General features: G+C 27.9%; 2 protein-coding genes and 1 long non-coding RNA gene across 5 annotated transcripts; all 3 read left to right on the top strand.

Annotated features, from left to right (window-relative positions):
• Nucleotides 1-14,050: 14,050 nt before the first annotated feature.
• On the top strand, nt 14,051-17,226 carry LOC110662845 (disease resistance protein RPV1-like). Its single transcript, XM_058130569.1, has 2 exons — nt 14,051-14,720; nt 16,959-17,226. Exons 1-2 carry the CDS (start codon nt 14,236-14,238, stop codon nt 17,224-17,226), a joined length of 753 nt encoding a protein of 250 aa, XP_057986552.1. The 5' UTR covers nt 14,051-14,235.
• A 75-nt stretch (nt 17,227-17,301) lies between these two features.
• Nucleotides 17,302-21,053, top strand: LOC131171114 (disease resistance protein RPV1-like). The gene is made up of 3 exons (XM_058130568.1): nt 17,302-18,027; nt 18,281-18,598; nt 19,710-21,053. The coding sequence occupies exons 1-3, from the start codon at nt 17,302-17,304 to the stop codon at nt 21,051-21,053; spliced, it is 2,388 nt and encodes a 795-aa protein (XP_057986551.1).
• A 225-nt stretch (nt 21,054-21,278) lies between these two features.
• On the top strand, nt 21,279-25,979 carry LOC131171346 (uncharacterized). Of its 3 annotated transcripts, XR_009142019.1 has the most exons (6): nt 21,279-21,769; nt 22,111-22,283; nt 22,521-22,632; nt 24,023-24,160; nt 25,358-25,448; nt 25,528-25,979. It is a non-coding gene; the product is annotated as an uncharacterized LOC131171346 (long non-coding RNA). The 3 variants fall into 3 exon arrangements; XR_009142020.1 differs by lacking the exon at nt 21,279-21,769 and having other exon boundaries at nt 21,952-22,283; nt 25,358-25,425; XR_009142018.1 differs by lacking the exon at nt 21,279-21,769 and having other exon boundaries at nt 21,953-22,283.
• Nucleotides 25,980-27,472: the final 1,493 nt, after the last annotated feature.

Genomic DNA, 27,472 nt, shown 5'->3' with positions numbered 1-27,472 from the left:
AAGAGTCTAACGAGAAACCAATAAATTAGAGTATAAGTTGTTTTGCAAGACTTAACAAGGAATTAAGAAATTAGAGAATGAGTGTAGATTGTTTTGCAACTCATATATTTTGTAATAGATTTTTTTAATATTCCCTTCACATGCACAGATCGACTTAATGGAATTCACTAATTGACAAAAAGATCGCAAAGTGAAGTCAAGTCAATAAATTAAAGAAGAGTTGCTTTAGAAAAGTCGTGCCTCTCAATTTCCTCACTTACCTCTTAGATCTCATACGCGTTAAAAGAAGCAATAACTCTCTTTTATATATGTACACAATCCGTCAGGTGAAAGAGAGAGTAGAAAATGGTGGGTTCATTGTAGTTTCTCTAATTGCCGAAAGTGATCGCACTGAAACTTCCTCCAATATACAAAATTATTACCTTTTTAAAATATAAATTATTAATTAAAAATAATTTTTATATAACGTTTGGATATTTTTTTAATAATAATTAAGTTTGGGATATATTCAGATAGTTGAGAATAAATTTTAATTACGTTTAAGATAATATAGAATTTTAAAAATATTAATCGAGTTTAGATGATTTTTGCTAGTAACCTAATTTACTATCCTTAAAAGAAAGTCTCGTTTCTTAATTTTATTTTTCAATAAATTATCATTTTTTTTAAATTTTTTATATACAACTAACAAATTACAATTTCAAGATCCCTCAAATACATAAAATATTGTTAAATTTAATTATTAATTTTTTATTTATTTTCATTGAAATTTAAATTAAAGAACTTATAATATTAAAATAATAATTTTAATACCATTGATTACATTTTAAAACTTTTAATTGCATTGATAATGCAATCTTATGTAAAGATTCATCGCCTATTTGCATTCATTTTACATTCCTACTCTACTCTAAGAGTCTAACGAGAAACCAATAAATTAGAGTATAAGTTGTTTTGCAAGACTTAACAAGGAATTAGGAAATTAGAGAATGAGTGTAGATTGTTTTGCAACTCATATATTTTGTAATAGATTTTTTTTAATATTCCCCTTCACATGCATGATCGACTTACTGGAATTCACTAATTGACAAAAAGACTGCAAAGCTGAAGTCAAGTCAATAAATTAAAGAAGAGTTGCTTTAGAAAAGTCGTGCCTCTCAATTTCCTCTCACTTACCTCTTAGATCTCATACGCGTTAAAAGAAGCAATAACTCTCTTTTATATATGTACACAATCCGTCAGGTGAAAGAAAAAGAGTAGAAAATGGTGGGTTCATTGTAGTTTCTCTAATTGCCTAAAGTGATCACACTGAAACTTCCTCCAATATACAAAATTATTACCTTTTTAAAATATAAATTATTAATTAAAAATAATTTTTATATAACGTTTGGATATTTTTTTAATAATAATTAAGTTTGGGATATATTCAGATAGTTGAGAATAAATTTTAATTACGTTTAAGATAATATAGAATTTTAAAAATATTAATCGAGTTTAGATGATTTTTGCTAGTAACCTAATTTACTATCCTTAAAAGAAAGTCTCGTTTCTTAATTTTATTTTTCAATAAATTATCATTTTTTTAAATTTTTTATATACAACTAACAAATTACAATTTCAAGATCCCTCAAATACATAAAATATTGTTAAATTTAATTATTAATTTTTTTTTATTTTCATTGAAATTTAAATTAAAGAACTTATAATATTAAAATAATAATTTTAATACCATTGATTACATTTTAAAACTTTTAATTGCATTGATAATGCAATCTTATGTAAAGATTCATCGCCTATTTGCATTCATTTTACATTCCTACTCTACTCTAAGAGTCTAACGAGAAACCAATAAATTAGAGTATAAGTTGTTTTGCAAGACTTAACAAGGAATTAGGAAATTAGAGAATGAGTGTAGATTGTTTTGCAACTCATATATTTTGTAATAGATTTTTTTTAATATTCCCCTTCACATGCACAGACTGACTTAATGGAATTCACTAATTGACAAAAAGACTGCAAAGCTAAAGTCAAGTCAATAAATTAAAGAAGAGTTGCTTTAGAAAAGTCGTGCCTCTCAATTTCCTCTCACTTACCTCTTAGATCTCATACGCGTTAAAAGAAGCAATAACTCTCTTTTATATATGTACACAATCCGTCAGGTGAAAGAAAAAGAGTAGAAAATGGTGGGTTCATTGTAGTTTCTCTAATTGCCTAAAGTGATCACACTGAAACTTCCTCCAATATACAAAATTATTACCTTTTTAAAATATAAATTATTAATTAAAAATAATTTTTATATAACGTTTGGATTTTTTTTAAGAATAATTAAGTTTGGGATATATTCAGATAGTTGAGAATAAATTTTAATTACGTTTAAGATAATATAGAATTTTAAAAATATTAATCGAGTTTAGATGATTTTTGCTAGTAACCTAATTTACTATCCTTAAAAGAAAGTCTCGTTTCTTAATTTTATTTTTCAATAAATTATCATTTTTTTAAATTTTTTATATACAACTAACAAATTACAATTTCAAGATCCCTCAAATACATAAAATATTGTTAAATTTAATTATTAATTTTTTATTTATTTTCATTGAAATTTAAATTAAAGAACTTATAATATTAAAATAATAATTTTAATACCATTGATTACATTTTAAAACTTTTAATTGCATTGATAATGCAATCTTATGTAAAGATTCATCGCCTATTTGCATTCATTTTACATTCCTACTCTACTCTAAGAGTCTAACGAGAAACCAATAAATTAGAGTATAAGTTGTTTTGCAAGACTTAACAAGGAATTAGGAAATTAGAGAATGAGTGTAGATTGTTTTGCAACTCATATATTTTGTAATAGATTTTTTTTAATATTCCCTTCACATGCACAATGACTTAATGGAATTCACTAATTGACAAAAAGACTGCAAAGTCATGTCAATAAATTAAAGAAGAGTTGCTTTAGAAAAGTCGTGCCTCTCAATTTCCTCACTTACCTCTTAGATCTCATACGCGTTAAAAGAAGCAATAACTCTCTTTTATATATGTACACAATCCGTCAGGTGAAAGAGAAAGAGTAGAAAATGGTGGGTTCATTGTAGTTTCTCTAATTGCCGAAAGTGAGCGCCTTTGAAACTTCCTCCAATATACAAAATTATTACCTTTTTAAAATATAAATTATTAATTAAAAATAATTTTTATATAACGTTTGGATATTTTTTAATAATAATTAAGTTTGGGATATATTAGGATAGTTGAGAATAAATTTTAATTACGTTTAAGATAATATAGAATTTTAAAAATATTAATCGAGTTTAGATGATTTTTGCTAGTAACCTAATTTACTATGCTTAAAAGAAAGTCTCGTTTCTTAATTTTATTTTTCAATAAATTATCATTTTTAAATTTTTATATACAACTAACAAATTACAATTTCAAGATCCTCAAATACATAAAATATTGTTAAATTTAATTATTAATTTTTTATTTATTTTCATTGAAATTTAAATTAAAGAACTTATAATATTAAAATAATAATTTTAATACCATTGATTACATTTTAAAACTTTTAATTGCATTGATAATGCAATCTTATGTAAAGATTCATCGCCTATTTGCATTCATTTTACATTCCTACTCTACTCTAAGAGTCTAACGAGAAACCAATAAATTAGAGTATAAGTTGTTTTGCAAGACTTAACAAGGAATTAGGAAATTAGAGAATGAGTGTAGATTGTTTTGCAACTCATATATTTTGTAATAGATTTTTTTTAATATTCCCCTTCACATGCACAGACTGACTTAATGGAATTCACTAATTGACAAAAAGACTGCAAAGCTGAAGTCAAGTCAATAAATTAAAGAAGAGTTGCTTTAGAAAAGTCGTGCCTCTCAATTTCCTCACTTACCTCTTAGATCTCATACGCGTTAAAAGAAGCAATAACTCTCTTTTATATATGTACACAATCCGTCAGGTGAAAGAGAAAGAGTAGAAAATGGTGGGTTCATTGTAGTTTCTCTAATTGCCGAAAGTGATCGCACTGAAACTTCCTCCAATATACAAAATTATTACCTTTTTAAAATATAAATTATTAATTAAAAATAATTTTTATATAACGTTTGGATATTTTTTTAATAATAATTAAGTTTGGGATATATTCAGATAGTTGAGAATAAATTTTAATTACGTTTAAGATAATATAGAATTTTAAAAATATTAATCGAGTTTAGATGATTTTTGCTAGTAACCTAATTTACTATCCTTAAAAGAAAGTCTCGTTTCTTAATTTTATTTTTCAATAAATTATCATTTTTAATTTTTTATATACAACTAACAAATTACAATTTCAAGATCCCTCAAATACATAAAATATTGTTAAATTTAATTATTAATTTTTTATTTATTTTCATTGAAATTTAAATTAAAGAACTTATAATATTAAAATAATAATTTTAATACCATTGATTACATTTTAAAACTTTTAATTGCATTGATAATGCAATCTTATGTAAAGATTCATCGCCTATTTGCATTCATTTTACATTCCTACTCTACTCTAAGAGTCTAACGAGAAACCAATAAATTAGAGTATAAGTTGTTTTGCAAGACTTAACAAGGAATTAAGAAATTAGAGAATGAGTGTAGATTGTTTTGCAACTCATATATTTTGTAATAGATTTTTTTTAATATTCCCCTTCACATGCACATACTGACTTAATGGAATTCACTAATTGACAAAAAGACTGCAAAGCTGAAGTCAAGTCAATAAATTAAAGAAGAGTTGCTTTAGAAAAGTCGTGCCTCTCAATTTCCTCTCACTTACCTCTTAGATCTCATACGCGTTAAAAGAAGCAATAACTCTCTTTTATATATGTACACAATCCGTCAGGTGAAAGAAAAAGAGTAGAAAATGGTGGGTTCATTGTAGTTTCTCTAATTGCCGAAAGTGATCGCACTGAAACTTCCTCCAATATACAAAATTATTACCTTTTTAAAATATAAATTATTAATTAAAAATAATTTTTATATAACGTTTGGATATTTTTTTAATAATAATTAAGTTTGGGATATATTCAGATAGTTGAGAATAAATTTTAATTACGTTTAAGATAATATAGAATTTTAAAAATATTAATCGAGTTTAGATGATTTTTGCTAGTAACCTAATTTACTATCCTTAAAAGAAAGTCTCGTTTCTTAATTTTATTTTTCAATAAATTATCATTTTTAATTTTTTATATACAACTAACAAATTACAATTTCAAGATCCCTCAAATACATAAAATATTGTTAAATTTAATTATTAATTTTTTATTTATTTTCATTGAAATTTAAATTAAAGAACTTATAATATTAAAATAATAATTTTAATACCATTGATTACATTTTAAAACTTTTAATTGCATTGATAATGCAATCTTATGTAAAGATTCATCGCCTATTTGCATTCATTTTACATTCCTACTCTACTCTAAGAGTCTAACGAGAAACCAATAAATTAGAGTATAAGTTGTTTTGCAAGACTTAACAAGGAATTAGGAAATTAGAGAATGAGTGTAGATTGTTTTGCAACTCATATATTTTGTAATAGATTTTTTTTAATATTCCCCTTCACATGCACAGACTGACTTAATGGAATTCACTAATTGACAAAAAGACTGCAAAGCTGAAGTCAAGTCAATAAATTAAAGAAGAGTTGCTTTAGAAAAGTCGTGCCTCTCAATTTCCTCTCACTTACCTCTTAGATCTCATACGCGTTAAAAGAAGCAATAACTCTCTTTTATATATGTACACAATCCGTCAGGTGAAAGAAAAAGAGTAGAAAATGGTGGGTTCATTGTAGTTTCTCTAATTGCCGAAAGTGATCGCACTGAAACTTCCTCCAATATACAAAATTATTACCTTTTTAAAATATAAATTATTAATTAAAAATAATTTTTATATAACGTTTGGATATTTTTTTAATAATAATTAAGTTTGGGATATATTCAGATAGTTGAGAATAAATTTTAATTACGTTTAAGATAATATAGAATTTTAAAAATATTAATCGAGTTTAGATGATTTTTGCTAGTAACCTAATTTACTATCCTTAAAAGAAAGTCTCGTTTCTTAATTTTATTTTTCAATAAATTATCATTTTTTTAAATTTTTTATATACAACTAACAAATTACAATTTCAAGATCCCTCAAATACATAAAATATTGTTAAATTTAATTATTAATTTTTTATTTATTTTCATTGAAATTTAAATTAAAGAACTTATAATATTAAAATAATAATTTTAATACCATTGATTACATTTTAAAACTTTTAATTGCATTGATAATGCAATCTTATGTAAAGATTCATCGCCTATTTGCATTCATTTTACATTCCTACTCTACTCTAAGAGTCTAACGAGAAACCAATAAATTAGAGTATAAGTTGTTTTGCAAGACTTAACAAGGAATTAGGAAATTAGAGAATGAGTGTAGATTGTTTTGCAACTCATATATTTTGTAATAGATTTTTTTTAATATTCCCCTTCACATGCACAGACTGACTTAATGGAATTCACTAATTGACAAAAAGACTGCAAAGCTGAAGTCAAGTCAATAAATTAAAGAAGAGTTGCTTTAGAAAAGTCGTGCCTCTCAATTTCCTCTCACTTACCTCTTAGATCTCATACGCGTTAAAAGAAGCAATAACTCTCTTTTATATATGTACACAATCCGTCAGGTGAAAGAGAAAGAGTAGAAAATGGTGGGTTCATTGTAGTTTCTCTAATTGCCGAAAGTGATCCTTTGAAACTTCCTCCAATATACAAAATTATTACCTTCTTAAAATATAAATTATTAATTAAAAATAATTTTTATATAACGTTTGGATATTTTTTTAATAATAATTAAGTTTGGGATATATTCAGATAGTTGAGAATAAATTTTAATTACGTTTAAGATAATATAGAATTTTAAAAATATTAATCGAGTTTAGATGATTTTTGCTAGTAACCTAATTTACTATCCTTAAAAGAAAGTCTCGTTTCTTAATTTTATTTTTCAATAAATTATCATTTTTATAAATTTTTTATATACAACTAACAAATTACAATTTCAAGATCCCTCAAATACATAAAATATTGTTAAATTTAATTATTAATTTTTTATTTATTTTCATTGAAATTTAAATTAAAGAACTTATAATATTAAAATAATAATTTTAATACCATTGATTACATTTTAAAACTTTTAATTGCATTGATAATGCAATCTTATGTAAAGATTCATCGCCTATTTGCATTCATTTTACATTCCTACTCTACTCTAAGAGTCTAACGAGAAACCAATAAATTAGAGTATAAGTTGTTTTGCAAGACTTAACAAGGAATTAGGAAATTAGAGAATGAGTGTAGATTGTTTTGCAACTCATATATTTTGTAATAGATTTTTTTTAATATTCCCCTTCACATGCCTGATCGACTTAATGGAATTCACTAATTGACAAAAAGACTGCAAAGCTGAAGTCAAGTCAATAAATTAAAGAAGAGTTGCTTTAGAAAAGTCGTGCCTCTCAATTTCCTCACTTACCTCTTAGATCTCATACGCGTTAAAAGAAGCAATAACTCTCTTTTATATATGTACACAATCCGTCAATTGAAAGAGAAAGAGTAGAAAATGGTGGGTTCATTGTAGTTTCTCTAATTGCCGAAAGTGATCACTGAAACTTCCTCCAATATACAAAATTATTACCTTTTTAAAATATAAATTATTAATTAAAAATAATTTTTATATAACGTTTGGATTTTTTTTTAATAATAATTAAGTTTGGGATATATTCAGATAGTTGAGAATAAATTTTAATTACGTTTAAGATAATATAGAATTTTAAAAATATTAATCGAGTTTAGATGATTTTTGCTAGTAACCTAATTTACTATCCTTAAAAGAAAGTCTCGTTTCTTAATTTTATTTTTCAATAAATTATCATTTTTTTTAAATTTTTTATATACAACTAACAAATTACAATTTCAAGATCCCTCAAATACATAAAATATTGTTAAATTTAATTATTAATTTTTTATTTATTTTCATTGAAATTTAAATTAAAGAACTTATAATATTAAAATAATAATTTTAATACCATTGATTACATTTTAAAACTTTTAATTGCATTGATAATGCAATCTTATGTAAAGATTCATCGCCTATTTGCATTCATTTTACATTCCTACTCTACTCTAAGAGTCTAACGAGAAACCAATAAATTAGAGTATAAGTTGTTTTGCAAGACTTAACAAGGAATTAGGAAATTAGAGAATGAGTGTAGATTGTTTTGCAACTCATATATTTTGTAATAGATTTTTTTTAATATTCCCCTTCACATGCACAGAATGACTTAATGGAATTCACTAATTGACAAAAAGACTGCAAAGCTGAAGTCAAGTCAATAAATTAAAGAAGAGTTGCTTTAGAAAAGTCGTGCCTCTCAATTTCCTCACTTACCTCTTAGATCTCATACGCGTTAAAAGAAGCAATAACTCTCTTTTATATATGTACACAATCCGTCAGGTGAAAGAGAAAGAGTAGAAAATGGTGGGTTCATTGTAGTTTCTCTAATTGCCGAAAGTGATCGCACTGAAACTTCCTCCAATATACAAAATTATTACCTTTTTAAAATATAAATTATTAATTAAAAATAATTTTTATATAACGTTTGGATAGTTTTTTAATAATAATTAAGTTTGGGATATATTCAGATAGTTGAGAATAAATTTTAATTACGTTTAAGATAATATAGAATTTTAAAAATATTAATCGAGTTTAGATGATTTTTGCTAGTAACCTAATTTACTATCCTTAAAAGAAAGTCTCGTTTCTTAATTTTATTTTTCAATAAATTATCATTTTTTTAAATTTTTTATATACAACTAACAAATTACAATTTCAAGATCCCTCAAATACATAAAATATTGTTAAATTTAATTATTAATTTTTTATTTATTTTCATTGAAATTTAAATTAAAGAACTTATAATATTAAAATAATAATTTTAATACTATTGATTACATTTTAGAACTTTTAATTGCATTGATAATGCAATCTTATGTAAAGATTCATCGCCTATTTGCATTCATTTTACATTCCTACTCTACTCTAAGAGTCTAACGAGAAACCAATAAATTAGAGTATAAGTTGTTTTGCAAGACTTAACAAGGAATTAAGAAATTAGAGAATGAGTGTAGATTGTTTTGCAACTCATATATTTTGTAATAGATTTTTTTTAATATTCCCCTTCACATGCACAGACTGACTTAATGGAATTCACTAATTGACAAAAAGACTGCAAAGCTGAAGTCAAGTCAATAATTTAAAGAAGAGTTGCTTTAGAAAAGTCGTGCCTCTCAATTCCCTCTCACTTACCTCTTAGATCTCATACGCGTTAAAAGAAGCAATAACTCTCTTTTATATATGTACACAATCCGTCAGGTGAAAGAGAAAGAGTAGAAAATGGTGGGTTCATTGTAGTTTCTCTAATTGCCGAAAGTGATCGCACTGAAACTTCCTCCAATATACAAAATTATTACCTTCTTAAAATATAAATTATTAATTAAAAATAATTTTTATATAACGTTTGGATATTTTTTTAATAATAATTAAGTTTGGGATATATTCAGATAGTTGAGAATAAATTTTAATTACGTTTAAGATAATATAGAATTTTAAAAAAATTAAACGAGTTTAGATGATTTTTGCTAGTAACCTAATTTACTATCCTTAAAAGAAAGTCTCGTTTCTTAATTTTATTTTTCAATAAATTATCATTTTTATAAATTTTTTATATACAACTAACAAATTACAATTTCAAGATCCCTCAAATACATAAAATATTGTTAAATTTAATTATTAATTTTTTATTTATTTTCATTGAAATTTAAATTAAAGAACTTATAATATTAAAATAATAATTTTAATACCATTGATTACATTTTAAAACTTTTAATTGCATTGATAATGCAATCTTATGTAAAGATTCATCGCCTATTTGCATTCATTTTACATTCCTACTCTACTCTAAGAGTCTAACGAGAAACCAATAAATTAGAGTATAAGTTGTTTTGCAAGACTTAACAAGGAATTAAGAAATTAGAGAATGAGTGTAGATTGTTTTGCAACTCATATATTTTGTAATAGATTTTTTTTAATATTCCCCTTCACATGCACAGACTGACTTAATGGAATTCACTAATTGACAAAAAGACTTCAAAGCTGAAGTCAAGTCAATAAATTAAAGAAGAGTTGCTTTAGAAAAGTCGTGCCTCTCAATTTCCTCACTTACCTCTTAGATCTCATACGCGTTAAAAGAAGCAATAACTCTCTTTTATATATGTACACAATCCGTCAGGTGAAAGAGAAAGAGTAGAAAATGGTGGGTTCATTGTAGTTTCTCTAATTGCCGAAAGTGATCGCACTGAAACTTCCTCCAATATACAAAATTATTACCTTCTTAAAATATAAATTATTAATTAAAAATAATTTTTATATAACGTTTGGATTTTTTTTAATAATAATTAAGTTTGGGATATATTCAGATAGTTGAGAATAAATTTTAATTACGTTTAAGATAATATAGAATTTTAAAAATATTAATCGAGTTTAGATGATTTTTGCTAGTAACCTAATTTACTATCCTTAAAAGAAAGTCTCGTTTCTTAATTTTATTTTTCAATAAATTATCATTTTTTTAAATTTTGATATACAACTAACAAATTACAATTTCAAGATACCTCAAATACATAAAATATTGTTAAATTTAATTATTAATTTTTTATTTATTTTCATTGAAATTTAAATTAAAGAACTTATAATATTAAAATAATAATTTTAATACCATTGATTACATTTTAAAACTTTTAATTGCATTGATAATGCAATCTTATGTAAAGATTCATCGCCTATTTGCATTCATTTTACATTCCTACTCTACTCTAAGAGTCTAACGAGAAACCAATAAATTAGAGTATAAGTTGTTTTGCAAGACTTAACAAGGAATTAGGAAATTAGAGAATGAGTGTAGATTGTTTTGCAACTCATATATTTTGTAATAGATTTTTTTTAATATTCCCCTTCACATGCACAGACTGACTTAATGGAATTCACTAATTGACAAAAAGACTGCAAAGCTGAAGTCAAGTCAATAAATTAAAGAAGAGTTGCTTTAGAAAAGTCGTGCCTCTCAATTTCCTCACTTACCTCTTAGATCTCATACGCGTTAAAAGAAGCAATAACTCTCTTTTATATATGTACACAATCCGTCAGGTGAAAGAGAAAGAGTAGAAAATGGTGGGTTCATTGTAGTTTCTCTAATTGCCTAAAGTGATCACACTGAAACTTCCTCCAATATACAAAATTATTACCTTTTTAAAATATAAATTATTAATTAAAAATAATTTTTATATAACGTTTGGATATTTTTTTAATAATAATTAAGTTTGGGATATATTCAGATAGTTGAGAATAAATTTTAATTACGTTTAAGATAATATAGAATTTTAAAAATATTAATCGAGTTTAGATGATTTTTGCTAGTAACCTAATTTACTATCCTTAAAAGAAAGTCTCGTTTCTTAATTTTATTTTTCAATAAATTATCATTTTTTTAAATTTTTTATATACAACTAACAAATTACAATTTCAAGATCCCTCAAATACATAAAATATTGTTAAATTTAATTATTAATTTTTTATTTATTTTCATTGAAATTTAAATTAAAGAACTTATAATATTAAAATAATAATTTTAATACCATTGATTACATTTTAAAACTTTTAATTGCATTGATAATGCAATCTTATGTAAAGATTCATCGCCTATTTGCATTCATTTTACATTCCTACTCTACTCTAAGAGTCTAACGAGAAACCAATAAATTAGAGTATAAGTTGTTTTGCAAGACTTAACAAGGAATTAGGAAATTAGAGAATGAGTGTAGATTGTTTTGCAACTCATATATTTTGTAATAGATTTTTTTTAATATTCCCCTTCACATGCACAGACTGACTTAATGGAATTCACTAATTGACAAAAAGACTGCAAAGCTGAAGTCAAGTCAATAAATTAAAGAAGAGTTGCTTTAGAAAAGTCGTGCCTCTCAATTTCCTCACTTACCTCTTAGATCTCATACGCGTTAAAAGAAGCAATAACTCTCTTTTATATATGTACACAATCCGTCAGGTGAAAGAGAAAGAGTAGAAAATGGTGGGTTCATTGTAGTTTCTCTAATTGCCGAAAGTGATCGCACTGAAACTTCCTCCAATATACAAAATTATTACCTTTTTAAAATATAAATTATTAATTAAAAATAATTTTTATATAACGTTTGGATATTTTTTTAATAATAATTAAGTTTGGGATATATTCAGATAGTTGAGAATAAATTTTAATTACGTTTAAGATAATATAGAATTTTAAAAATATTAATCGAGTTTAGATGATTTTTGCTAGTAACCTAATTTACTATCCTTAAAAGAAAGTCTCGTTTCTTAATTTTATTTTTCAATAAATTATCATTTTTAATTTTTTATATACAACTAACAAATTACAATTTCAAGATCCCTCAAATACATAAAATATTGTTAAATTTAATTATTAATTTTTTATTTATTTTCATTGAAATTTAAATTAAAGAACTTATAATATTAAAATAATAATTTTAATACCATTGATTACATTTTAAAACTTTTAATTGCATTGATAATGCAATCTTATGTAAAGATTCATCGCCTATTTGCATTCATTTTACATTCCTACTCTACTCTAAGAGTCTAACCAGAAACCAATAAATTAGAGTATAAGTTGTTTTGCAAGACTTAACAAGGAATTAAGAAATTAGAGAATGAGTGTAGATTGTTTTGCAACTCATATATTTTGTAATAGATTTTTTTTAATATTCCCTTCACATGCAATGATCGACTTAATGGAATTCACTAATTGACAAAAAGATCGCAAAGTCAAGTCAAGTCAATAAATTAAAGAAGAGTTGCTTTAGAAAAGTCGTGCCTCTCAATTTCCTCTCACTTACCTCTTAGATCTCATACGCGTTAAAAGAAGCAATAACTCTCTTTTATATATGTACACAATCCAATTGTGAAAGAGAAAGAGTAGAAAATGGTGGGTTCATTGTAGTTTCTCTAATTGCCAAAAGTGATCATGCTGAAACTTCCTCCAATATACAAAATTATTACCTTCTTAAAATATAAATTATTAATTAAAAATAATTTTTATATAACGTTTGGATATTTTTTTAATAATAATTAAGTTTGGGATATATTCAGATAGTTGAGAATAAATTTTAATTACGTTTAAGATAATATAGAATTTTAAAAATATTAATCGAGTTTAGATGATTTTTGCTAGTAACCTAATTTACTATCCTTAAAAGAAAGTCTCGTTTCTTAATTTTATTTTTCAATAAATTATCATTTTTTTAAATTTTTTATATACAACTAACAAATTACAATTTCAAGATCCCTCAAATACATAAAATATTGTTAAATTTAATTATTAATTTTTTATTTATTTTCATTGAAATTTAAATTAAAGAACTTATAATATTAAAATAATAATTTTAATACCATTGATTACATTTTAAAACTTTTAATTGCATTGATAATGCAATCTTTTGTAAAGATTCATCGCCTATTTGCATTCATTTTACATTCCTACTCTACTATAAGAGTCTAACAAGAAACCAATAAATTAGAGTATAAGTTGTTTTGCAAGACTTAACAAGGAATTAAGAAATTAGAGAATGAGTGTAGATTGTTTTGCAACTCATATATTTTGTAATAGATTTTTTTTAATATTCCCCTTCACATGCACAGACTGACTTAATGGAATTCACTAATTGACAAAAAGACTGCAAAGCTGAAGTCAAGTCAATAAATTAAAGAAGAGTTGCTTTAGAAAAGTCGTGCCTCTCAATTTCCTCTCACTTACCTCTTAGATTTCATGCATGTTAAAAGAAGCAATAACTCTCTTTTATATATGTACACGAGTAGAAAATGGTGGGTTCATTGTGGTTTCTCTAATTGCCGAAAGTGATCGCACTGAAACTTCCTACAATATACAAAATCTGGTAGGTGGTTTGATTCAGATCAACTATAAATAGTTCCCAGGTTTAGCATTCTTCCATCTTTCACTGCAATTCCTCTATTTTCTTTTCTACCAAACAAAACCGTGCTTGTCAAATATGGCTTCTACTTCATCTTTAGCGATCTCCAGTAAAACTAGCTATGATGTTTTCCTTAGCTTTAGGGGAATTGAAACTCGTCACATTTTTACTTGTCACCTTCATGCTGCCCTTTGCCGGAAAAATATTACAACATTCATAGACGATATCCTTGAGAGAGGAGAAGGGATCTCGCCAGCGCTCATGAAAGCGATTGAAGAATCCAAGATTTCTGTAGTAATTTTCTCAGAAAATTATGCATCCTCTCGGTGGTGCCTAGATGAACTAGTGAAGATAATTGACTGCGAGAAAAAATTAGGGCGAAAGATTTTACCCATTTTCTATCATGTAGATCCTTGTGATGTTAGAAATCAGACTGGGAAATTTGGAGAAGCATTTGGGAAAGTCAAAGAAAATTCAAAGCACAGCTTAGACGGTGTGGAGAAGTGGCGCACAGCTTTGATGGAAGCAGGCAATCTATCTGGATGGGTTTCCAGCGACTCCAGGTAATTGTTTTCAGTATTGGACTTAACTGGCTGGCTGGCTGGCTGCTTGAACTGTTTAAATTGGGAACTAGACCGGGCAACTGGTTTGGTCTAATTCAATTTATTTATTTTAATTATCAATAGAAAAATAAAAATTTTCAAAATTTAAATTATTTTTAACCAGTTTTTTTTTTTAATTAATCTAATTGCTTAAATCTTTCAAATCGGTGAAATGGTTAATAGATCGAATCAATTGTCAATCTGATTTTAAAAACATTGCAACATGTAATTCTTCATAACCAGTAGGACTTTGATTAATTATTTGCAACACATTTCATTTCTACAAAAATTTTGAAGGGTGTAATAGTAATTTTACAAAAAAAAATAATTGTTGCCCTGTATATTTTGATGAGCACTGGACTCCTTACAATTTTAAAATTTTTTAGAAGTTGAGTAATTTTTAAAAATTTAGTATTTTTTACTATTTTTACCAAATTTTGATGGAGCAATGGATCAATATTTAAAAATTTTTAGTAATTTAAAAAAAAAAAAACTCTAAATCCTTTGCTTTTTTATTAAAAGAATGATTTCAATAATGAAACATAAATATTTTTACTAAAAATATCTCCAAATATCATTATCTTTTGGTATCTTCTTCTCCATTAATTATATTTACCATTTTACTTTTTTAATAAATCTATAAATACTAACTTTTATGTTTTGAAATTTAAATTATTAGACAATATTATTAGATCTTTTTATTATCTTTTTTATCGATTTGAATAACTTTAGTAACTTTTTATTCATAATTCATTATTATTATTAGAATCTTTCATTACTAAAATTTCAACGTACCCATAAAATAAATTAGATAATTTTTTTTTTTAATTTTAAGCCATTTTAATTTCAAAAATTTATAATATTAAACATATATTATATTTTTAAATTAATAACAATTTCAATTAATTTTTAACAAATCAATTTAATCTAAACAAATTTTATTATCAACTTTTATTTATTTTATTTATATTATTTTTATAAATTATATATTTTAATTGGACACTTCATTTAATAAAAAAAATTGAACCCTCCTATTTTGAATTCCTACCCTCGACACCGGCAACGATTAGGTTATCGAGAAAATCATCCTATTCAAACCTAATTAATATTTTTAAAACTCGAATCCATTCTAAACTGGATTAAAATTTATTATCAATTGTTCAAACTTATCATAAACCCGATTATTATTATTCGAAAAATACTAGCACTTATTTAATTTTACATATTTTAAATAATAAGTTGCATAAAAATTTATTTTTATTAATAAATTATTTTTTAAAATTTAATAATTTTATAAAATATTTAAATTCTATTTTATTGAAAATAAAAATATAAAATCAATCTCTACTTTTTTAAGGTTTAATTTCGTTTCTACCGTCTAAATTAATCATTAACTTTTTGTAATTATATCCCCTAGTGAGAACTTAATTAACAAATGAAGGACTCCACAACTGCATACTTAATGGTGATAGAACAATATATGGTGCATAATTAATTAACTATAGATTATAGTTACTTGAGTTTAAGATCTTATAATTAAAATCTCAAATTATATAGGACTCTACAACTGCCACAAAAGATATACAACGGAGACATCAGGTTTATGAACCCACCTTCTCTTTCTAGTATCCAGTTAAATTATTTCTATTTTTTGATTTTATACTACGAAACCCACCTTTTCTATCTTGTATCCAGTGAAATTATTTCTATTTTTTTTTTAATTTTATACTGCAAAAGTTGTCCCCATGAGAGAAGATTTAAATATTTCTTAATTAATGAGGCGATTGGTTCTTTCGCGTAAGCCCCTCTGATGTTGATGGGATTCCAACTGTTTTTAGCTCTGCAACTGTATAATATAAAAACTAATTATGGAACCTTTAAACTTTCCAGCCAAGAACTTAAAATGCCAAAATGATAATAAAAAACTTCACTCAATTTCTGGAAAGGACTTGATAATTAAAACCTTAATTTCTGGGAAGTATTTGATAATAAAAACCTTACTTTAAAAATATTTGTTAATACATTTATTTCCTCTACTTTTGTATTTGTATGAAATGATACATGACCTGTAGTTTTAATCTATACTCATGCATATATTAAAATTATATATCAAGTTGTTAAAATTGTATATGTTCTTTCTCTATTCTTTTATTTATTATCATGGACTTGTTACATTGTCTGTTCATCTTATTGTTTTAGGCCTGAATCCCAACTATGTGAAGAAGTCGCTGATCACATTCTGGAGAAATTGTATCCCATCTCGTTTACTGCTTCTACTGGCTTAGTTGGGATTGATTCACATGTTGATAAAATTATGTCATTGTTATGTATTGAGCCAACAAACATTCGGGTAATAGGAATTTGGGGAATGGGTGGTATTGGAAAGACCACCATAGCTGAAATTCTATTTAGTCGAATATGCAATCAATTTGATTGCTTTTGCTTTCTTCGCAATGTTTGGGAATAATCAGAAACATATGTGCTAGTTGATTTAAGAAAAAGCTTTTTCGGAACTCTTGGGAATGAAATTAGAAATCTAGATATGCTCAGTGTGGTACCCACTTTCATTAAGGATTCACTTAATAGGAAGAAAGTTCTTGCTGTTCTTGATGATGTTAATGATCCAGAGCAACTAGAAGCTTTAGCTATAAATGATGATCATTGTTTTGGGCTGGGAAGTAGAATCATTTTAATAAGCAGAGACAAGCATGTCCTTAGCAGTGCTAAAAAGATAAATGAGGTTAAGGTATATGAGGTTAAGGGATTGGATTGTAGCGATGCTCTTCAGCTGTTAAGTATGAAAGCCTTCAAACAAAACCATCCTCCGGTGGAATATAGAGAGTTGTCCAAAAGGGTAGAAACTTATTGTAAAGGTGTTCCACTAGCTCTCAAGGTTTTGGGTTCCTATTTGTGCGGAAGGACTTCTAAAGAATGGGAAAGTGCATTGAATAAACTGAAGGTATCTCCTGACTACAACATTCTGAAAGTCTTAAAAGTAAGTTATAATGCTTTAGATCGAATGGAAAAAAGCATATTTCTAGATATTGCATGTTTCTTCAAAGGATATGACAAAAGCTGGGTAGAAGATATATTAGATGATTGGGTGATAATTCGTCTAATGGATAAGTGTCTCATAACTATCGTGGATGACAAGTTAGAGATGCACGATTTGATAGTGGAAATGGGTCAAGATATTGCTCGGCGGAAGGGTAACCGATTATGGATTTCTACAGATATCTGTCAAATGTTGGCCACAAATGATAATAAGGTAAGTAAGAGAATTAATTCTATAAAAACTTTATAATATCATTTATTAGATTTTTCTTATCTAAATCTGATTTACTATGAATTTAAGATACTAGATATATGATGGGATTCACTTATTAAATACATGGATCCCGCATGTTTGTATCTTCAATTCATAATAGATTAGGTCTAGATAAGAATTTCTCTCGTTTAAAGGAAAAATTACTGAGTCTTGATGTATAAAATTCCTATGCCTTTGAATTGTTAATTGTTAGGCAAAGAAAGTAGTTGAAGGCCTATTTTTGGACATCTCTACAATTGGAAGGGTATATTTGAATCCTGCCGTGTTCTCAAGAATGCACAACTTGAGATTGCTCAAATTTTACGGGAGTCCCTGGTTAAAGAAGGAAGGTACTGGCTCCATATTTGAATCTAGCGGATCAGATTGTCTAAAAAGTCTTCCTAACAAGTTGAGATTACTTCATTGGGAAGAATACCCTTTCAAGTCTTTGCCATTAAATTTTTCCATGGAAAACCTTGTCCGCCTCATCATGCCATGTAGCGAAGTTGAAGAGCTCTGGAATGGATCTACGGTAAGCTTTACATATATATCTGTCGTTGTTTTCATTTTTTCCCTTTATAATTTCATCAATTAAAAATTTTATTGCTAAGCCCCTATATTTAAACAAAAAAAAAAAAAAACAATTTTAGAGTTCAACAATCTAAAAATTTTAAGATATTTTAAGTAATTTTTTTCTTATCATTTTGTAAATAACTTACTGAATTTATTGAATAGAAAATCTTAGGGTTAACTATATTATAGTCATAATTGTATATTATTGAGTAAAATTTTTGTTAACAAATCCTACATACTCATACCATATGTGGTTAATATAATTTCTTTTTTTTTTTTCCTTTAGTAAAGAGCTGATCATATCATATGATTTAGAAGGGCTAATGATTTAATTTAATTATTAGAAAGTTTCTCTACTACAATTCTAATCTAATCCAAAACTTAGTATGTATAAGAATGTCCACGGTGTTGGATTTAGGCTTTAAAGGAAAAATATGTTTATATAAAATAATTAATTTAATTGAAAAATATAAAGGAACATATTTATCTTTGCACATAATAATAATAATAATAATAATAATAATAATAATAATAATAATAATAATTATTATTATTATTATTATTATTATTATTATTAAAAAAAATTAGATCTAACTAAACTTTTAAATATAACACTTTTTTTTTATTTAAAAAAAATTCATTTACAAATATGAAAATGTTTTCTAACATTAAATTAATGTATTGTTGCCACCTATATAGTCTAAAAAAATATAAAAAAAATAAATAATTTCATTACATTTTTGTAAATTGATTATTTATTTCTTATAATTAATGTAAATATTTGTAGCTAAAAAAATATATCAGTTAAAATATAATTATGCTTTTTATTTACTTAATTAAAATTTCAATTTTAACTAAAGATAAATTTTACTTCGAAAGTGCATATTAAAATTATGAAAAATATGAAAAATGGATAGGAAAAAATGATATAATATTTTTATGTTATTATGAATGATAAAAAAAATTATGAAAATTATGAGCTGCCCCTCCTTACATGCCACTGACTGTCTATATATGGGCTTTCTGACAATTTATAGTTAAAAATTATTTCTTGTATTTGTATTATGCAGTGTTTGCCAAACTTAAAATCTCTTGATCTTAATTGCTCAGAGAATCTGAAAATAGTCCCTGATTTTTCTATGATGACAAGCCTGGAAGTGATAAATTTTGATGGTTGTGAGAGTTTGATTGAGATTCCATCATCCATTCAGTGCCTGGAAAGACTCCGTTTTCTTGATATAGGTCAGTGCAAAAAGTTGATAAGTCTTCCACAAATGCCGAGAGGCATAAAATATTTATATCTCAATTATTCTGGAGTGGAAGAGTGGTCTACGTCATCTATCCAATTTCTTGACAATCTTCGGTTCTTAAATATTTCCCATTGCGAAAACCTTAGAAGTCTTCCAAGAATTATATATTGCAATACTTTAACACTTGATATCAGTTTCTGCCCAAATCTCATCATGGCTCCGCAGATTATGGAAATGCTCAACGGTCTCCCAAATAGCACTTGCGAATGGAAAGGCTCTGAGATTCTGAGTCTCCGTGGCTGTTCAAATCTTGAGAAATTGCCTCCCTTATTTGGTTTACTCTCTTTACGATATCTATATCTAGATGGCACTGCACTTGTAGAAATTCCCCCTGACATTGTTTCTTTGTCATCATTAGAAGTACTGTCTCTAAGTGATACTCCAATGGAAGAATTGCCGTCATCAATTGGTTGTCTCTCTTCACTTGTTAGTTTGTATTTGAAGAGATGTAAAAACCTTAAGAGTCTCCCAAACAGCATTTGTGAATTGAAATGTCTTGGGACTCTACATCTCAGTGGCTGTTCAAATCTAGAGAAATTGCCTCCTTTATATGGTTTATGCTCCTTAAACGGGATATATCTAGATGGCACTGCACTTGTAGAAATTCCCCCTGACATTGTTTCTTTGTCATCATTAAAAGTACTATCTCTAAGTGATGCTCCAATGGAAGAATTGCCGTCATCAATTGGTTGTCTCTCTTCACTTGGTCGTTTGAATTTGCAGAGATGTAAAAAGCTTAAGAGTCTCCCAAACAGCATTTGTGAATTGAAATGTCTTAAGACTCTACATCTCAGGGGCTGTTCAAATCTAGAGAAATTGCCTCCTTTATATGGTTTATGCTCTTTACGAGATCTATATCTAGATGGCACTGCACTCGTAAAAATTCCCCTTGACATTTTCTCTTTATCATCATTGGGAGTATTGTTTCTAAATGATACTCCAATAGAAGAATTGCCGTCATCAATTGGTTATGAATTGAATTTTTGTAATTGCGTAAATTTGGACCAAAATGCACGTGGCACCATTATGGCAGATGCTGTCCAGAGAATTAAAGAATTAGCCATTGCTAGAAGTTATCCAGAAGCAAAATGCCTGAGTGGTTGAGCTGTGAAGGCCCAGGATATTTAATAGAAACTTCGTTCCCTCCTGGTTGCTTCAATAATATGTTCCTGGGTTTTGTTTTTTGTGCTATTCTAGAATTCAAGGCTCCTGTTATGTATCCTCTACACTTAACATGTCGAAGCAGTTTCAAAAACAATAATGGCTACAGTGGCGCCGAATTTACAAGTGAATATTTCTGTTTGGAAAAAACCATAGAATCAGATCATGTGATCTTTTGGTACGATGGCGGTGACATTTACTTTTTAGATTGGCTCAAACAAAATTGTGACATGGAGAACGAGGCATCATTCTACCTCAACCTTGAGAATGTGTATATGACACAGTTGGAAGTGAAAAGGTTTGGGTTCCACTTGTTATATGACAAAGTTGAGCTAAACAAATGCAATCCTTACATATGCAGAGAAGCCAATTTTCTGGAGCAATTAGAAGAAACAGCAAATGCCAACAATAAGAGAAGCAGGGAAGACTTCTACTCCAGTAATATCAATGGCAACCAGGAGGTGGAAACACACCCTAAAAGATTGAGGCCAAACTTCTTTATGGAAGATTACTTTTCAAATGCTCAGGATGGGATTAACTACGATGCTACTATGGTTCCTTCAAGTTCTTCATGTGAATTTGCTCCCAAATTCTACAAATTTCTTTGAAATTCGTCCCTACTAATTGTGGATAACTTGCGTTTGCGGCTCTCTTTCCCTGTAAGTCATCTCCATTTTTGTATTTTTACATTCTTCTGATATTTTGACATATGACAATGTTTTGGCCTTCATTCTAATCTAATTAAAATGCTATTAATGATGATTTGAAATTTGAATGAGATTATTTGATTTAAATCAAAAAATTAAACCAAATTGATTTTATTTTATTTATTCAGTTTAATTATTTTTTTTTCAGTTTTAATTAAAATTTAAAAAAATTTTCGGTATTATGATTTAGATCGGTTATTAAATTAAAAAACTGACGGCAGACACTTCTCCATCTCCGCATACATCTCTAATTCGCATTCTATTTCTTCTTCTTTTGCCCCTATCACCATCAGCAAGCTGCGTTGACATCTTCCAAATCTGGGCATCAACTTTCTGATCTGTCGGATCTCATTTGTTTTGGGCATCAACTTTCTGATCTGGCGAGTCTTACGAGCCCATCTCTCGCGACTTCAGTGGCGTCTTCCAGACTAACTCTACGCCAACCTCGGCCTTCTCCATCTCGCCTGTACGTTTCTAGAGTCGTTTCCGATGCCAACCCTTCTCTATCTCTTGTGATTTTGTTATTTTTGGATGATATTGGTAATTTATTTTGATCTGTAGTGTTGGATTTTCTTTGAAATCTAAAGATTTATATTTGATTTGTTTCGATTCTTGTGATCTGTAATATTGGATTTTATTTTTCCTTTTCATTTTTCCTTTCTCAAGAACTGCTTCTCTTATACAACATTTTTTTGACTCTCAGCTTCCATTTCTCTTCTTCACTCAACGATTCAGAAGCCCTATGGTTTTAGTAGCCTCCAATTTCTCCCTCTCTTGCACAAACTTAATTAGCGACTATAAGTCTTCCATCTCAGGTGAGTTGCTTTTATGATCTAATGCTGCATATTCGATTTCTAATTTGTAAAATTTGCTTCTCAAAAGAAGTTTGAATCGCTAGTTGCAGAAACTTAGGCATTTGAATCTTGCTTCTATTGTTTAAAATCTGCATAATATGTTATGCTGAACATTTGCTATGTTGTATATGATTGAACCCATATGTCAACGTTACCTTCTTCTGTTGGTGCTCCCTCTCCTTCTTGTTTGACCTTTCTTTTTTTTTTTGGTTCCTTCACCTCTTTGAGAGAAAATTACATGATCTCTTTCCAGGCAATTTGTCTACAATTATAAATTTTTTAAAATTTGTAGCTGGTACCAATAACACCTCAATTATTGTCCAAATGTCCATAGTCATAAAATTACGCATTTGGAAGAAAGGAGTTTTATACGTATGGTTGATTCCTTGACTCTGTTCATCCTTGCTCTTCCTATGCGTATGTAGTATTTAAATTTGTGTACGTGCCTGTGCTATGATGTTTCTTTCTATGTTTGTCCATGTTATTGTTTATCATGTAGATCTCTTCTTACCATTAGAGAATGTTTAGTGTATGTTTATTATGCTTCACCCTCTGCTGTGGAAAGTTTTTGGTGGCTGAAAATGAAGAGGAAAAATAAACTCACAAACCCATTTTGATACTTGTTAAGGTTGTTACCTCCTCTAGTAAGTTTCAACATAGTGCTTCGTGATTTTTCTCTTTGTGGTTATGCTAGTTGAGTTCGTAGGACCATGAAAATTTTCTAGCACTCTTTCTGAGATTAAGTTGGTAAGTGGGGAAAGAATGAATTGCAAAGTAGAAGCAGCTCCTGGGCATGTGTCACTTTAGAAACAAAAATCTAGTCCTTTGCTTTGTACGCTAGTTAAAGAAAAAACAAGTAAAAAATCTTGGTTTTGTATTTGATGATTTTTTTTTTTTCTTTGATGAAGATTCCAATCCTTTTGCTAGCTATTAAATTATAAACCTTCCTTTAGGCAGCCGTTAAATGATTTTATGTAGCTCTTTCTTTCATCAAAACCAACTTTGAAGGGAGTGTGTGCCTTCTTTTAAGATCTTTGCTTTATTTAGGGTAAGGATCCACAAAAAAAGAAAGAAAAAAAAAATTCATATTGCATTTTCTTTTTACTTCCATTTGATTTTTATTGGACTCTTTGAGGACCAATCTCTTATTACTATATTTTAGTGCTCTTGGCCAAATCCATTTGAATCATACCCTCTAGCCATGATTTTTTATTTGATGCATTAATTCAGTGGGATTATGAATTACTCTGTTTATAAAGCTAAAATCATCAACTTCTTAATTAGTAAACCAATTTATTTGATTGCTAAATTTGTGTTCTATTTGTCCTAATTGTGAAGTGATTTATTCCAGAATTTGTTGAATAATTGACATGTGGGATGGAGAAAACTGGTTTTAACACAAGGATGGATGACAAATTTTAATAAATGATTCAATCGTGTAATTCCCGCTGTCAGTTGCAAAACCATGCAATCATTTGCCAAATCTCAGGTTCTGCTTTTTCTGATCACTAATGCTCACCATCATTGTTGTCCCTTTTTTCCCTATGCTGCCCATCAGCGGTGTTGTTTGTTTGTTTGTTTGTTTGTTCTTTCCTTTTGGCTTGATTGAGGTCCTTAAAACAATTTCAGTATCACTGCTCCTTATAGTCCTAAAAATAATTTATAGACATTAAAACTTATTGACAAATAATCTTCACATGGATATGGATGGTATGGAGTTCATGGAATGGTATAGGAGAATAAATAATTTTTTTTAAATGGATTTGGATGGTATGGAGTTCATGACAAACAATGTCCAGATTAATTCAATTATATTATTGTTTATGATAAATAATTTTTTTTCCTAATCATCCCATAATACTAGTGTACCTTAATTAAGATATTTTTAGTCTGAGAATTCCGATCATCCATATGCAGTATCATATTTAACAAGAAAAAAAAGATATTTTAATGAATATAGAGACAATTATTCGATTTCAAATCCAATTTAGCTCTAAAAAGAAATTTAATTAAGATGTATAAATTGTTAAATTTTGGGGGAAAGCACAATATAGTAACCTGTTTTTCATGCTTTTTCAATTCAAGGATTGAAGAAAATTTCATGACAAATCGATTATTGAACTATCGCGTCGTTAACAAATCGAGGGAAAAGGGCTAACGCCATTAAGTGCACTTATGGGTATGAATACAATTGTTTGAATGAATTTTGAACAAAAATTATTATGAAATATTAATTTGCATATTCATATCTGGATATTTATGTATTTATAGGAGCTTTGGTATCTAGTGTATCCCACACACCTGTAACTAAATTAGTTTCTTCACCTCTTAGCAAAGTGACATAAAGAAATAATTTCACCTTTAATAAAATTTTGATCTTCTAATTTATTGACATCATTAGCATCTGTAATTTATGAAAATGCTCTGCATTTATGATAAACAGTAGCTTCCACCATTCTAAAATCCTTTTATTCACATTCATATTCAATTTCTTGCATGGATCATGAAATATGTGTATGTATATTCAACTTTTTTAAGCTAAAGTTTCATCTCTAACATGATTTCCTTTCTTGATGGAGTGTACTTAGTTTATGTTTTCAGAAGAAGAATTGTACTGCTGATTCTTTAGCACATTGAAACTTGTGGCATTGAAATTAAGGCTCTTATGTGAAATTGCATTCTGCAGCTCATTGTGTTCAATTCTGGCCTGATCCTCCAAATGAGATATTGAGTTTCGTCACGGCAGATGCAGTGGTAGTGACTCTATGTTAACTCAGGTTTCGAGCCTGTTCGTTTGTCTATAATTGAGTTTCCTCACAGAAGATGCACTCTAATTTGGTCTCTTTGGAAAAACAGGAACGAAGCGCTTTGGAATTCTAATCAGATTACAAGCTCTGCTTCCTCCTTCCTTCATCAGTGATTAGCTGCCCAAGTTAGTGACCATCCATCCTATTTTGACTACTCTTCGACAGTTTCTGTGGCTGATTTGTTGAAATGGCACAAGCCTGCTTCGGGATTCTTGAAATGCAATACAGATGCTTCCTCCCGTCTGCATCATAACAAAATTGAGCAGGTTGGGTTCTTTGTGATTGGAGAGGACAGCTGATTAAGGCTTGCTAAATTGAGCTTCTTGGTCCACCTGATCCGAAAATCACTGAAGCTCTCTCTCTCCAAGAAGCTCTTAGCTTGATTGATGGAAGGGGCATGCATATCACCTAATTTGTTAACTTATTCAACCTTGATTGAATGCTGATGTTGTTCCTTATCCTGCACTTATGGATGCCCAGTGCAAGAATTGTTAAGTGAAACCTGCTGTGACTTTATTTGATGAGATAACTAAGTAGGGAATCAAGCCTAATGTTGTCACTTATAAGGCAACTCAAGAAAATTACAGTGGCAAGCAGGAAATTTTGTCCATCTTCCATACTTGCAGTTGCGTAAAATGCAGCAATTGTTGTCGTTTTCTATAATAAGATTACTTGCATGTTGTGAATGTTTAAAAATGAGAACATGCAATATTTACACTGTAATTTTGGTGGATTTGCATCTAAGAAAAATTACAGGAAAAGTACTCCTGTAATTTTAATATTATTTTAAGTTCAGAATTAGCAGGGTTAATACTGGTGTATTGTTTTTCGCTCATTGAGAGAAGTATTGCTTTACTTTTTGTTTTTAGTTTCATTATTGTTCCTTAATGATGATGTGGCTCGTGGCCAATGCATAGTGAATAATGGTGAATGGAAGGTCACTGTTCATGTTTCTAAGATTTGATGACCCTCTTGTGGCGTTTCCTTTACTCTCTGTTCGCTCATACCTGGACCGTAAACCATCAGCATCAGAAACAAATCAAGCAGTTTACTATACTCGTATTTCTTGTCAAAAATGACTGCAGAATTGCAAATACCCTTTTAATGGATCTCTTGTAAAGTTTCTTGTAGCACGTATTTATGGGCAAAAGCAGGTCAAGAATTGAGATTATCAGATTTTTGAAGTGCTAATGTATTTCTTGCCTGTCACCTTGCTGCCCGCTTTGTATCATGTAGCTTGTTTTAGATACTTCAGAGATATTTAACGTCGAATATGGATATGTTTTGATTTGTGTCTCTCTTGATGCAGTCTCTGGATCTCTCTTATTTTGATTCTATTGTCACTGATTGTAAATTTTCTTCTTAATTAATTCTGCTCTGTTTCTGTTACTTGTAAATCAGTGAACACTGTTGTCCATTGCTTAACACAAATAATTTAGTATTTAGTTTAATCTCCAGAAGTGAGGTCTTGTCACTCACGATTTCTTGCGAAGATTTATCTTAATGCAATTTCCTTTTGTTTAATATATATATATATATATACCTTTTCTCGTTGGTATTTAAAAGAAGGTAGGAAAAAAAATCTGAAGAAGGTACAAATAAGATAAGGAATGGAACATCAAGAGATAATCAACAACACTGACACTAGAAAGGTCTACAGAATTTATAAACCTATGCTCTGATAACAATAAATATCACACTTGCGTTCCACTCTATAGAGGTAAAAGTGATAAGGAAAAACTGACAAAGTTTCTCCTAAAATATATCTAATTGGACATATGATGCTGAAAACCTGAAATAATATGTAAATATATACATATACACATAAAGTGGCTCCATGCCAAATAGATATATCTTCATAGACACATGATTTTTTTTTTCCCTCTGTGGGAACCAAAAAAATATACAAACACAGACTTTAGGTGGGTAGCAGCCTAAACACATAGATAATATATACAGCAATCCAAAATGATCAAAAGTTACAAAAAGAATAT

The sequence above is a fragment of the Hevea brasiliensis genome, chromosome 12, assembly GCF_030052815.1.
Source record: "Hevea brasiliensis isolate MT/VB/25A 57/8 chromosome 12, ASM3005281v1, whole genome shotgun sequence".
Lineage (NCBI taxonomy): Eukaryota > Viridiplantae > Streptophyta > Magnoliopsida > Malpighiales > Euphorbiaceae > Hevea > Hevea brasiliensis.
This window is presented reverse-complemented; position numbering and strand designations above follow the sequence as displayed.